Source organism: Eptesicus fuscus, chromosome 1 (assembly GCF_027574615.1).
Source record: "Eptesicus fuscus isolate TK198812 chromosome 1, DD_ASM_mEF_20220401, whole genome shotgun sequence".
NCBI lineage: Eukaryota > Metazoa > Chordata > Mammalia > Chiroptera > Vespertilionidae > Eptesicus > Eptesicus fuscus.
The window spans coordinates 45,899,095-45,914,260 of record NC_072473.1 but is presented as its reverse complement, the minus strand read 5'-3'; the positions used below and the strand labels follow the sequence as shown (position 1 = coordinate 45,914,260).

The 15,166-nt window shown below is 44.3% G+C and overlaps 2 protein-coding genes across 2 annotated transcripts in view; both read left to right on the top strand.

Moving 5' to 3' along the window:
• SLC16A2 (solute carrier family 16 member 2) overlaps nucleotides 1–15,166 on the top strand; it is a 170,966-nt gene that overhangs the window by 136,898 nt on the left and 18,902 nt on the right. The window lies entirely within an intron of this gene.
• Nucleotides 10,720–11,773, top strand: LOC103301877 (L-lactate dehydrogenase A chain-like). The gene has a single exon (XM_054715955.1). It carries the CDS (start codon nucleotides 10,732–10,734, stop codon nucleotides 11,728–11,730), a length of 999 nt encoding a protein of 332 aa, XP_054571930.1. The 5' UTR covers nucleotides 10,720–10,731; the 3' UTR covers nucleotides 11,731–11,773.

The following is a 15,166-nucleotide window of genomic DNA, read 5'->3' as shown; positions in this document are numbered from 1 at the left end:
CGGCGGAAAGGCAGAGCTCCAGAGGCGCGCACGGAAAGGTGCGCAGAAGAGGGAAGGTTGCCTGTGCCGCTGAAGCGCCAGACTGCGCTGAGACCCAGTTCCAACTACACTGAAACCCAGTTCCAGGCGAGAATCTGGGAATCCAGATTCATTAGGGGAGAGACTAGACTGTTTGGCAGCGGGCGAAACTCCAGGGCGCGTTTCTCTCAGAGGTGTTTGCAAGGAGTACAGAGGGACACAGACATAGGAACCTCATAGGGCGGGGCTGACAGGAAGCCAAGGTTGTAGGCTCCACCCTGTAGCTCCGCCCCATCCAAGCTGAGCAGAGGCTTTTCCCTGCTGAGTGCCTCAGGAAGTAGCTGACCTACACTACATTGGAGACCCAGAAACGAGGGCATCCAGTGGTCAGTGTGAGATGACACCAGATTTCAACCACTCGCACAAGGGACACATTCAGGAGGCAGACTCAGTGAGCACCAAAGCATTGCTGCATCAAGACCCGGCCCATAAACATGTCTCCTGCACAGCAACTCTTCCTATATAGACAAAGAGGGTCCTCACGGCCAATTGGCCTGGAGGACAATTCCTCCCAGTGACACCAACAACAATCAAGACTTAACTATACAAAGGAGGACCAAGATGGAGGCATAGGGCGGAAGCCTGATCGTTGCCTACCAAAACAATTTTGAGACTACGACGGGAGAGCATAGCAGACACCATCCAGAACCACCGGAGGGCTGGCTGAGCAGATGCTCTACAACTAGAATAAAAGAGAGGGGTACGTGGGATGATGCTGACGCCGGTGACCCAAAGTCCACACTTTAAGAACTACGGCTCAGGCGACACAATGGCGGCCTGGAACGTGCTCGGCGCAGTTCCCCCAGCGGTCTCCGGATGAGGGGACAGTTCCACTTGCTGCCGAGCACGGACAGACGAGCCCCTGGGAGACATGGGGTGGGAGACTCCGCACTTGCTGACCTCCGAGTCCTTCAAGAATCTCAACGCCCCGGAAGCGGCCAGGTGCGCACGCTCGGCGACCGGCCACCGCTGCAGACCCAAGGGCCGACGCAGCGACACCGGACCAGCCCGCCGCCACACACCGGGCACACCAGAGCTTCGCCGAGCCCGCCGCCCAACGAGTTCTGCAGCAGCCACCCTGGAGCTCTGAGAAAATGACCAAAGGAATTGCTGAGAGGGAATTGACCAACAGGAATTGGGATCAAGAAGACGAAACCCCGCTGAGACCCGGGTCCAGGCGAGGCTGCGAGCCTCTGGGCTCAGGTGTGGTCATACGCCCTTGGGTCTAGGTGAGGCCTCACGTCCCTGGGTCTGGGTGAGGCCATGCGCCCCTGAGTCCGGGTGAAGCTGAATCCTGGGTCCGGGGGAGGCCGTGTGCCCCTGGATCCGGGTGAGACCACGTGACCAGGGGTCTGGGAGAGGTCACGCGCCCCTGGGTCTGGGTGAGTCCACGTGCCCCTGGGTCTAGGTGAAGCTAGATCCCGGGTCCGGGTGAGGCCGTGTGCCCCTGGATCCGGGTGAGGCTGGGTCCCGGGCCCGGGGGAGGCCATGTGCCCCTGGGTCTGGGTGAGGCTGGCGCCCGGGTCCGGGTGAGGCCATGTGTCCCTGGATCCGGATGAGGCTGGGTCCCGGGTCCAGGTGAGGTCTCGCGCACCTAGGTCCGGGTGAGGCCATGCGCCCCTGGGTCTGGGAGACGCCACGCGCCCCCGGGTCCAGGTGAGGCCATGTGTCCCTGGATCTGGGTGAGGCCACGCGCCCCTGGGTCTCGGTGAGGCTGGGTCCCGGGTCCGGGTGAGGCCTCGCGCACCTGGCTCCGGGTGAGGCCACGCACCCCTGGGTCTGGGAGAGGCCACGCGCCCCCGGGTCCGGGTGAGGCCTCGCGCACCTAGGTCCGGGTGAGGCCACGTGCCCCTGGGTCCGGGAGAGGCCACGCGCCCCTGGGTCTGGGAGAGGCCACGCGCCCCCGGGTCCAGGTGAGGCCATGTGTCCCCGGGTCCAGGTGAGGCCTTGCGCACCTAGTTCCGGGTGAGGCCACGCTCCCCTGGGTCTGGGAGAGGCCACGCGCCCCTGAATCCAGGTGAGGCCATGTGTCCCTGGATCCGGGTGAGGCCTCGCGCACCTAGGTCCGGGTGAGGCCACGTGCCCCTGGGTCTGGGAGAGGCCACGCGCCCCTGGGTCTGGGTGAGGCCATGTGCCCCTGAATCCGGGTGAAGCCGTGCCCCTGGGTCTGGCCGAGACCAAACCAGAGGGAGTCGGACCTCCGTTACCACCATTTGTCCACCATCCAGAGCTGAGGGGTCAGTGCTGCCATGTACACATAAGGAACTGGTGGACATTGAAATTGGGTCTCTAAAGAACTGTTGGTCCAGAAAGAAACTCACTACAGACTGATTCATTTGCCTGTCAGCATAACTATTATTGCTCGTCTCACATTCAGTTCTTATAAGTATATCTCTAGTGACACATGATCTTGCTCATCTAGGGGAAATGATGAACAACATAGACTGATGAACAAGAACAGAACCAGAAACAAGGAGGCATCGATCGGACTATCGGGCCTCAGAGGGAGGATAGGGGAAGTTGGGGGGAGGGGGGAGAGATCAACCAAAGGACTTGTGTGCATGCATATGAGCCTATCCAATGGTTAAGTTCAACAGGGGGTTGGGGCATCCGTGGGGAGGGGTGTAGGATGGGAATGGGGGGATGAGGACAAATATGTGACACCTTAATCAATAAGGAAATTTAAAAAAAAACATTAAAAAAAATTAAAAGAACTAAATAAACAGAGAGATATTCCATGTTCATGCATAGGGAGATTCAATATTGTCAGGATATCAGTTCCAACCTTTATCTGTAGATTTAATACAATCTCAAAAAAATCCAAGCAAGTTCTTTTGTGGATATCCACAAATTGATTTTAAAGTTTATATGGAGAGGCAAAAGACCCCAAATAGCCAACACAATATTGGAGATGGACAAAATAGACAAATAGATCAATGGAACAGAATGGAGACCCCAGAGATAGATCCACATAAATATAGTCAACTGAACTTTGACAAGGAAGCAAAAGCAATACAATGGAGCAAAGACTTTTTTTTTCTACAAATGGTGCTGGAACAACTGGAAATCCACATGCAAAAAAATTAATCTAGACACAGACTTTACACCCTTATAAAAAAATTAACTCAAGAGGGATCCAATATGGCTGCCAACGGGATGGCAGGCTGCAAGATAATGTGTGAGTTAAAGAACAAAAGAGTATGTGGACATGTGGGGAGTGTCTGTATTTGTAAGTGAGGGACAGCTATATTACAAGGCACTGTTGGGGACTGGCGAACCGGACTCCCCTGGCCAAGCAGCCTTTACTGCTGCTGAAATCTCTCCCAAAATGGCTGACTGTGCTGAAGAGACCATGCCACCTTGAAGGGGATACAAGCTGTGATCGAGAGACTGGCTGTGATCAGAAGCCCAGCCTTATCTTCAACCGGGGAGAATTCAGATACTTCCTGGGACCTTACAACCACAATGCCCAGGGACCAGCTGCCTCAGCTGCGAACCAACAAACACCAGTATTCCAACCTCCCTGACCGCAGGCTGTCCAGGGGGAGACAAAGCAGTGCCAAAAACGCAGATGGGCCCTGTGCCTTCTCACAGAGCAGATAGAATGAACAGCTGAATGGAACAACACCCACCCAGAACTGGCAAATTAAACACAGCTGGTGAGGCAATCTGTGGACAGAAAGGTCAGATATTGCCTAGAGAAAGTCAGCACAGGAGAGAGAGAGGTACATAACCAGACACCCTGAAAGGAGTGATCATGGGGAAACAAAGAAACAACTCACATATGAAAGAAAAGGAGGAATCACCAGAAAAGGAAGTAAACGAAATGGAGGCAAGCAACATGACAGAAGAAGAATTCAGAGCAATGGTCATAAGGTTGCTGAAAAGCATGGAAGACAAATTCAACAATATGTGTAAGAACCAAGGGGAAATTAAGAAGAACCAAGAAGAAATAAAAAATAACATCACTGGAATAAAGAACTCTATAGGAAGCATCCACAGTAGACTAGAAACAGTGGAGGAATGCCTCAGTGAGCTAGAAGACAAGGTAGGAAAAAATATCCAACCAGAGCAGCCTCTAGAAAAAAAAATTTAAAAAACAGAAGGGAACTTTGGGACAACACCAAACGAAACAACTTCTGCATAATAGGGGTGCCAGAAGGAGAGGAAACTGAGCAAGGAATAGAAAACCTGTTTGAAGAAATAATGACAAAAAACTTCCCCGATACAGGAAGAAAAAAACACACACAAGTCCAAGAAGCTCACAGAGTCCCAAACAAGATGAACCCCAAAGACCAAACCCAAGACACATTATAATTAAATTGGAAAACACCAATGACAAAGTAAGAATCTTAAAGTTTATATGGAGAGAAACAGAAAGTTACCTACAAAGGACCCCCCATAAGACTAACGACTAATTTCTCAATAGAAACACATCAGGCCAGAAGGGAATGGAATGAAATATACAAAGTCATGCAAAGCAAGGGTCTGAATCCAAGAATACTGTACCCAGCAAGACTATCAATCAAAATTGAGGGAGAAATCAGGAGCTTCACAGACAAAAAAGGAGTAAGGAAGCTTATCACCACCAAACCAGCTATGCAAGAAATGATAAAGGGTCTGCTGTAAAAAGAAGAAATAGGAATGGAAGAGGGAACACAGGCATAAAGAATAAAAATGGCAACAAACAAGTACCTATCAAGAATAACTTTAAATGTAAATGGATTAAATGCCCCAATCAAAAGACATAGATTAGCTGAGTGGATAAGAAAACATGACCCATATATCAAATTCAAGAAGATAGAAATCATATCAAGCAGATCATATTCTCAGATCAAAATGGCATAAAATTAATAATAAACTACAATAAAAACAATCAAAAAATCAAACACCTGGAGGATAAAAAACATGCTATTAAACAATGACTGGGTTACCAAAGAGATCAAAGAAGAAATATAAAGCATCATGGCAACAAATAACAATGAAAACACAACAATCCAACATCTATGGGACACCGTGAACGCAGTCTTGAGAGGGAAGTTCATAGCACTACAGGCCTATCTCAAAAAACAAAAAACAATGGTAATAAATTATCTAACCCTACAACTCAAAGAGTTAGAAAGAGAGCAACAGGAAAAGCCCAGCTTAAGAAGAAGAAAGGAAATAATAAAGATCAGAGCAAAGATAAACGACATAGAGACAAAAAAAAAAAAAACAATACAAACGATCAACAAAAACAAGAGCTGGTTCTTTGAAAGGATAAACAAGATTGATGAACCTCTAGCCAGGCTCACCAAGAAGCAGAGAGAGAGGACCCAAATAAACAAAATCAGAAATGAAAGAGGTGAAGTAACAACTGATCCCACAGAAATACAAATGATTATGAAAAAACTAGAGGCCTGGTGCATGAAATTCATGCACGAGGGTGGGGGTACCTCAGCTTGGCCTTTGCCCTCTCCAATCTGGGACCCCTCAGGGGATGTCCAACTGCCAGTTTAGGTCCGATCCCTCTTCCAATCCAGGACCACTGGCAGTCGGACATCCCTCTCCCAATTCAGGACCACTGGCTCCTAACCACTCACCTGCCTGCCTGCCTAATGCTCTTAACTGCTCCCTTGCCTGCCTGATCGCCCCTAACTGCCTCTGCCTGCCTGCCTGGTTGCCCCTAATGGCCCTCCTCTGCCAGCCTGGTCACCCCCAATGTGCATATGGCTGGGGTCCCTCAGCCTGGCCTGTGCCCTCTCACAGTCCAGGAGCCTTCGGGTGATGTCCTACGGGGAGTGAGCTTAAGCCATCATTCAGACATCCTTAGCTCTGCTACGGAGGCGGGAGAGGCTTGCCAGCCATGAGCCCAGCTCAGGGCTTCTGGCTGAGTGGCACTCCCCCTGTGGGAGTGCACTGACCACCAGGGGGAAGCTCCTGCATTGAGCGTCTGCCCCCTGGTGATCAGTGTGCATCATAGCAACTTGTTCCACCGTTTGGTCGATTTGCATCTTAGCCTTTTATTATATAGGATGGGAGGGACTGACCGAGGGGAGGGGGATGGACATAGACAAAAGTGTGGTGATGGCCACAGGTGGGAGTGCTGAGTGGAAGAGGGTAAAGAGGGGGAAATGGGAGACATCTATAATAGTGTCAACAATAGAATAAAAACAACAATGATATACCACTACACTACATACCTATTAGGAAAAAAAAATACATTATGAACTATGTATTTACTACTTTGATAAAATTAAAAAATCTAAAAAGAATGAATTTTGTCCAGAAAGGAGTGTTGTTGAAATGTTTGTGGGGTTTTTTGTTTGTTTGTTTGTTTTTTATGGAAAAGCTTCAGAGCCCCTGTGAGAGCTGGATTTGTTCTGGGGGAGAGAGCAAGCAAGTTACAACCAGCAGCATTTTGCCTGAAATGATTTAAAAGAGAAAGGGACAGATTCCCCAAGCCTACAGTTATTTGTAATTTATTTTCTTATTCTAAATAAAGTCATTTTTGAACCTTATTTAAAAAATCCTCCCCCCACCCCCTAAAATTAGTCCTTCAGGTTCAGTAAACTTTAGGCCTCACAAAACCTGTGTTAGTCCCTGAGGGTTGGGGTCCCCAAAGGAGTTCGGATTCCTTCATTATATTTATTTGCTCCTTTTAATTCTTATTCTAGAGGGAGAGTGAGGACAGATTTTTACTCAGTAATTTTTATAATAAGAATTGTATTGGAACCTGCTCCTTCTTTGGCTATTTACGGGTTTACCTTACCAGGAACTCACAGAAACTTTAAGGCCTTTGAAGATAGGGACAAAGCTGTATTTTGTTTCTATAATACAGGCACAAAGTTAATACAAATTTTATAATATTTGTTAAAGAAACATAAATTTCAGTGCCATGAAGCATTACTTTTCCTTCTGCTCCATCTCTTTATTGAGACTTTTGTGCAAAGCATAAGGCTGAGGGGATGAGCAGGTAGAGCAGAGTAAAGTTGCTTTTTCCAAGCCCTAGATCCCATACTTTGATTTTACATAGAAGATGCATTTCTAAATGACATTTTGAATTGGATATATTAGATTTTGTTAATATCAATTCCCTTTACTCATTGAGATTATTTTTAATGATGTTTAAACGTTTCGTGCTATGAGGTGCAAAATATTTTGCTTATTTCAAGAATCTTTGTGCATTCTTTCTGTAGTAAAGTGAATTATCAACATAGTAAGTCTATTTGGGGGATCTGCTTAAAATGGGGCACACCAGTACTAAATTCGGTTCTAACAATAACTAATTCACACACCACGTGTGGAGTTAGATGGCTATTGGACATAACCACTTTTTTTATCCCTTTGCTCCCACAGCACCTGCTTCAACCAGAGGCAGTTTCTTGACCCTCCATGACCTCTTTGTCATGGCAACCGCAGGGCATCTACTGCCTGAGGCCTTGGCAGTCAGCCGGGCATTGACTTTCCTAAGATGGCAGCAACCCTGATGAACACGCATCAGGGGTGGGGTCCCCTCAGCAGAGGTGAAGCAGGGAGGCACACAGGCAGAGCTTTCAGGCAGGCCAGCTGAACCCGACAGAGTGGCACCAACAGCTTCCCTCCTCCTCTTCTCTCCTCCCGTGCTGGCGGGCTGATGGTTGAGGGGAGCGGCGCCACTGGCAAGGCCAGGTGCGGACTTGTGAGGGTAGGGAGCCTGAGGCACCTGTCCCGGCTGGGCAAGTGGGCATTGTTCTCAGGGTTTCAGAGGGTGTTGGGAGTGGAGATGTGCCCCAGCCTCTGCGCTGGGATGGGGCCTGGAAAGGAGGGAGGTTGCCCCCTCCCCCACTGCTGGGTGGGACATTAAAGAGGAGGGGCTGTGGATCCCTAGCCCGGACCCACCCTCCCAGGGACAGGTCATGGGCTCTGGTGCCACTGAGGCCGGACCCTTGGGGGCGGGAAGGAGCATCTGCCCCCACCCTACAGTGAGTCCCTGGCTCGTGTGTCTGAGAGGCGGGTGGGCAGCAGGTGGCAAGAGTAGATGGAGAAACTGGCTCCGGGCTGGATAGGTGAGGCAAGCAAAACTTCTGTCTGGGTAGCACCGGGGCTGCGGAGTTGTTGCAGATAACAAAGTGCTGGTATCCGAGGCCTTGATGCTGGCGCAGGGGTCTGAGAACCTGGCGTGATGCAGGACGCACCTCTCCTACCTCCATCTGGCACAGGTTCCACTGCGCTGCTGGTCGGGGGAGGGTAGGGGCTGGCCCAACACTAGCCACTCACTGCTTGCCACCTGCTGTGGCTAGCCAGTCCCCTATGGGCTGGGGGGAGGTGACCAGTCGAGCCCACAGCATGTGGCAGCGGCTGTGAAGGTCGCCACGGCAACCCAGTGCTGACTGCAGGGCTGACTTCTGGACTGACTTCCAGTTGGTCAAGCCTCAGTCGTTACTGGTCATTACTGGTCATTACAACTCAGGGTTTTTATATATGAAGATACTATGAACAACTCTATTCCAAACAAAAAATGGACAACCTAGATGAAATGGACATATTCTTAGAAAATACAAGCTCCCAAAACTCAATAAAGAAGAATCAAAAAACCTGAATGGGTCGATAACTACTGAAGAAATTAAAGTAGCGATCAAAAATCTTCAAGGAAACAAAAGCCCTGGTCCTGACAGCTTTACAGCAGAGTTCTACCAAGCATTCAAAGAAGAACTAAAACCTATTCTTCTCAGACAATTCCAAAAAATTTAAGAGGAAGACACACTTCCAAGCTCTTACTATGATGCCAGCATTACCCTAATTCCAAAAGCTGATAAAGACATCACACAAAAAAAGAGAACTACAAGCCAATGTCCTTGATGAACATAGATGCTAAAATCCTCAACAAAATTCTAGCAAATCGGATTCAGCATTACATTAGAAAGATCATACACCATGACCAAGTGGGATTTATTCTGGGGATGCAAGGATGGTACAATATCCATAAATCAATAAATGTTATACATCACATAAACAAACTGAAAGACAAAAATCACATAATCATATCAATTGATGCAGAAAAAGAATTTGACAAAATCCAACACCCTTTCTTGATAAAAACTCTCAGCAAAATGGGAATAGAGGGATCATACCTCAACATAATAAAAGCCTTAAATGACAAACTTACAGCTAACATCATACTCAATGGGCAAAAACTAAACTCATTTCCCCCTAAGAACAGGAACAAGACAGGGATGCCCACTTTCACCACTCCTGTTCAACATAGTACTGGAAGTGCTAGTCACAGCAATCAGACATGAAGAAGAGATAAAAGGCATCCAAACTGGAAAAGAAGAAGTAAAGCTGTCCTTATTTGCAGATGACATGATACTATACATAGAAAACCCCAAAGACTCCATCAAAAAACTACTAGACCTAATAAATGAATTTGGCAATGTAGCAGGATACAAAATTAACACTCAGAAATCTATGGCCTTTTATACACCAATAATGAACTCACAGAAAGAGAAGCAAAAAAACAATCCCATTTACCACTGCACAAAAAAATTAAGATACCTAGGAATAAACTTAACTAAGGGCGTAAAAGACCTGTACTGGGAAAACTACAGGACATTGAAAAAAGAGATAGAGGAAGATATAAACAAATTGAAGAATATACCATGTTCATGGTTTGGTGGAATCAACATTATTAAAATGTCCATACTACCCAAAGCAATCTATAAATTCAATGCAATCCTCATTAAAATGCCAATGGCATATTTCAAATATCTAGAACAAACTCTCTAAACAGTCATCTGGAATAATAATAATAATAATAAAAGACCCTGAATAGCCACATCAATCCTGAGAAAGAAGAACAAAGTTGGAGGGATCACAATACCAGATATCAAGCTACACTGAGTGGCCAGATTATTATGACCTCTGAACGCATAATAATCTGGCCACTCAGTGTATATCCTATATAAGAAAAGGCTAATATGCAAATTGTCCCCTCGACCAGGAGTTCGACCAGCAGGCAGGCCGGCTAACTGTCCATGTCCCCTCCTCCTGGCCAGGCTGGCCGGACCCCACCCATGCACGAATTCATGCACCGGGCCTCTAATATGTATAAACTGAGTGGCCAGATTATTATGCTTTCAGAGATAATAATAATCTGGCCACTCAGTATATATTACAAAGCCATGGTTCTCAAAACTGCCTGGTACTGGCACAAGAACATACATATAGACCAATGGAACAGAAAAGAGAACCCAGAAATCGACCCAAGCCATTATGCTCAATTAATATTTGACAAAGGAAGCAAGAGCATACAATGGAGTCAAGACAGTCTTTTCAATAAATGCTGTTGGGAAATTTGGTCAGATACATGCAAAAAAATGAAACTAGATCACCAACTTACACCATACACAAAAACAAATTAAAAATGGCTAAAGGACTTAAATGTAAGATGGGAACCCATAAAAATCCTATAATACTCGATAGGCAGCAAAATAGCAGACATATGTCGTAGCAATATCTTTACAGACACAGCTCTTAGGGCAATGGAGACTAAGGAGAAAATAAACAAATGGGACTACATCAAAATAAATAGCTTCTGGTACCAGAGCTGCAGCCACCAAGTCCAGATCCTACATCGCGCGCCACCGACGCCCGCCCCCCTTCACCCCCTACACTTTTGGTTCAAAGTCCAAAATGGCAACACTCAAGGATCAGTTGATTGTGAATCTTCTTAAGGAAGAACAGAGCCCCCAGAATAAGATTACAGTCGTTGGGGTTGGTGCTGTTGGCATGGCTTGTGCCATCAGTATCTTAATGAAGAACTTGGCAGATGAACTTGCTCTTGTTGATGTCATGGAAGACAAATTAAAGGGAGAAATGATGGATCTCCAGCATGGCAGCCTTTTCCTTAGAACACCAAAAATTGTCTCTGGCGAAGACTATAGTGTGACTGCAAACTCCAAGCTGGTTATTATCACAGCTGGGGCACATCAACAAGAGGGAGAAAGCCGCCTTAATTTGGTCCAGCGTAACGTGAACATCTTTAAATTCATCATTCCTAATGTTGTAAAATACAGTCCCAACTGCAAATTGCTTGTTGTTTCCAATCCAGTGGATATCTTGACCTATGTGGCTTGGAAGTTGAGCGGCTTTCCCAAAAACCGTATTATTGGAAGTGGTTGCAATCTGGATTCAGCCCGGTTCCAATACCTGATGGAGGAGAGGCTGGGAGTTCACCCGTTAAGCTGTCATGGGTGGGTCCTTGGGGAGCATGGAGACTCTAGTGTGTGTGTATGGAGTGGAGTGAATGTTGCTGGTGTGTCCCTAAAGAATCTGCACCCTGATTTAGGCACTGATGCAGATAAGGAACAGTGGAAACAAGTTCACAAGCAGGTGGTTGACAGTGCTTTTGAGGTAATCAAACTGAAAGGCTATACATCGTGGGCCATTGGCCTATCTGTGGCAGATTTAGCAGAAAGTATGATGAAGAATCTTAGGCAGGTGCATCCAATTTCTACCAAGATTAAGGGTCTCTATGGAATAAAAGACGACATCTTCCTTAGTGTTCCTTGCATCTTGGGACAGAATGGAATCTCAGATGTTGTGAAGGTGACTCTCACACCTGAGGAAGAGGCCTGTTTGAAGAAGAGTGCAGATACACTGTGGGGGATCCAGAAAGAGCTACAGTTTTAAAGTCTTCTAATGTCATACCACCTCTCTGTCTAGGCTACAGCAGGATTTTTAGTTGGAGATTGCATATTGTCCTTTTTATCTGATCTGTGACTAAGAACATCAGTTTCCTAAAGATAGAGATAGTAATGGTTCATAAAACCCAGCATCTGCATCCTGATGCTGGATGGTCCTTATCTTGTGTAGTCCTAAACTGGTTAGTGTGAAATAGTACCACCTCCTCAAAGGCACCACTGCCAATGTTGCTCACACTACAGTTGCCCTTCAGACTAGATGTATGTTCACTGTGTGTTACATAACTTGTGGTTCCTTTTTCTCCAATCAATCACATACTGGGATCCAATGTAAATCCAATATTGCATGTTTTGTGCATAACTGTTCTAAAGGATCTCATTCTGTGTACTGTATGTATCAGATTAGTGTACATTGCCATATAATGTAAAAGAAAAGTCTACATATAAATAATACAGCCAACTATCCAAGTCTCATACCAACTAAAATGCCAAATAAACCTTGAACAGTGAAAAAAATATATAGCTTCTGCACAGTAAAAGAAACCATCTACAAAACAACATGGAACCCCACTGCATGGGAGAACATATTTGCCAATGATATTTCTGATAAGGGTTTAATCTCCAAAATTTACAGAGAACTCATACAACCTAAAAAAAAAAAAAAGGAAGATAAATGATCCAATCAAAAAATGGGTAGAGGATCTAAATAGATACTTTTCGAAAGAGGACCTACAGAAGGTCCAGAGACATATGAAAACATTCTCAAAGTCACTAATCATCAGAGAGATGCAAATCAACACAACAATGAGATACCATCTCATACCTGTCAGAATGGCTATCATCAACAAATCAACAAACGACAAGTGCTGGCAAGGATGTGGAGAAAAAGGAACCCTTGTGCATTGCTGGTAGGAATGCAGACTGGTGCAGCTACTGTGGAAGACAGTATGGAGTTTCCTCAAAAAGTTAAAAATGGAACTCCCATTTGACCAAGTAACCCCACTTCTAGGACTATAGCCCAAGAAACCAGAAACACCAATCAGAAAGGATATATGCACCCTTATGTTCATAGCAGCATAATTTACAATAGCTAAGATTTGGAAACAGCCTAAGTGCCCATCAGCAGATAAGTGGATTAGAAAACTGAGGTACATCTACACAATGGAATACTATGCTGCTATAGAAAAGAAGGAACTTCTATCATTTGCAACAGCATGGATGGAACTGGAGAGCATTATGCTAAGCAAAATAAGCCAGTCGGAGAAAGATAAATATCACATGATCTCACTCATGTGGGATATAATGATCAACATAATTTGATGAATAAGAATAGATCCAGAGACAAATGGTAGGGGACGTGGGGTTAGAGAGCAACCAAAGGACTTGTATGCATGCATATTAGCATAACCAATGGACACAGACACTGGGTCAGTGAGGGCTTGCCCTGGGTGGGAATGGCTGGGGGGTGGTCAATTGGGGTAAAAGAAGACATATGTAAAACTTTAGACAATAAAAAAATTAACTCAAAATCCTAAATGTCAATGCATAGATTAATGGATAAAGAAGTTGTGAGATTATATATTATACAACAATAAAAAAGAATGAAATCTTGCCATTTGCGGCAACATGGATGGCTCTAGAGGGTATCATGTTAAGTGAAATATGTCAGCAGGCAGAAAAAGACAAGCACCATATGGTCTCACTTACATGTGGAATCTAAAACAACAAAACAAATGAACAAACAAACAAACAGACTCATAGAAACAGAGAACAAAGTGATGGTTACCAGAAGAGGGGGGATTAGGGGGTGGGTAAAAAGGGGAAGGGGGATATAGTCAATAAGTTTGCACAGTGACTAGAATTAATGGGCTGACATCACATTTTAAGGTATAAGAATGTCTAACCACTATATTATACACCTGAAACTAACATAATCAATATAATATTGTGTACCAACTATTTAAAGTTTTAAATTATCTCAGAATGGATCACAGACCTAAATGTAAAACACAAAAGTATAAACATTCTAAACAATAATGGAAGAAAACCTAGATAACCTTGTTGATGACTCTTTAGATACAATACCAAAGGCATGACTCATGAAAGAAATACTTGATAAGGTGGACTTCATTAAAACTAAAAACTTCTCTTACATAGACAATGCCAAGAGAATAAGATGATAGGCCACAGACTGGGGAAATATTTTCAAAAGACATATCTGATAAAAGACTATTATCTAAAATATACAAAGAACTTTTAAAACTTAACAATAAGAAAATGAACAACACAGTTTAAAAATGGCCCAAGGACCTTAACAGACACCTCATCAAAGAAAGTATACAGATGACAAATAAGCATATGAAAAGATACTCATCATAATATATATCACCAGGGAAATGTAAGTGAAAACAATGAGATAACCACTGTGTACCTATATTGGCCTATTAGAATGGCCAAAATCCAGAACACTGACAACACCAATTGCTGATGAGGATGTGGGACAATAGGAACTCTCATTCACTGCTAGAGGGAATAAAAGATGGTACAGCCACTTTGAAAGACAGTTTGGCAGTTTCTTACAAAACTAAATATACAACTTAGCAATTTTGCCTCTTGGTATTTAACCAAATGAGTGAAAAAATTATATTTATACAAGGATTTGCACACAGATATTTATAGCAGATTTATTCATAATTGTCAAAACATGGAAGCAACCAAGGTGTCTTTCAGTAGGTGAATCGATCAATAAATAGTGGTACACTCAGATAATTGAATATTATTCAGTGCTAAAAAATGAGCTATCAAACCAAGAAAACACATATGGGAACCTTAAATGCATATTAAAAGATGAAAGAAGCCAATCTGAAAAAGCTACACATTCTGTAATTCCAACTGTATAAATTCTGGGAAAGGCAAAACTATGGAAACAATAAGAAGATAAATGGTTGTCAGAAGTGGGGTGGATGGGAGAGTGAATAGGTGAAGCATAAGATTCTTAGGGCAGTGAAAATATTCTTTATGGTGCCATAATGATGGATACATGCCATTAACAAAAAATGCTACACCAAATATAATTTCAACTTTCTTTGTACAAAAAATACCTTCAACCCCAATTATCAGTTTTCATTGCAATGTGTTTTGTTGTATTCAGAAGGACCAAATAATGGTGAGTTCTAGTTGATGAAATGTCAGTAAGATAATTTATTGAATTTAAATATTTTTTACTTATTTGATAATGCACTTGAACTATTTTTTTTTAAATCCAGCCAGAATAAAAACACATGCATCAAAGATGAGATCTCTCACTGGCATTTCCTGCCTTGCTACAGGAAGAGATTTTTATAACAACAGATTTATTGAATATTACATGCAGTAATACTTACTTTTTTAATATGCTCAGTTCTATGAATTTTGACACATGAATA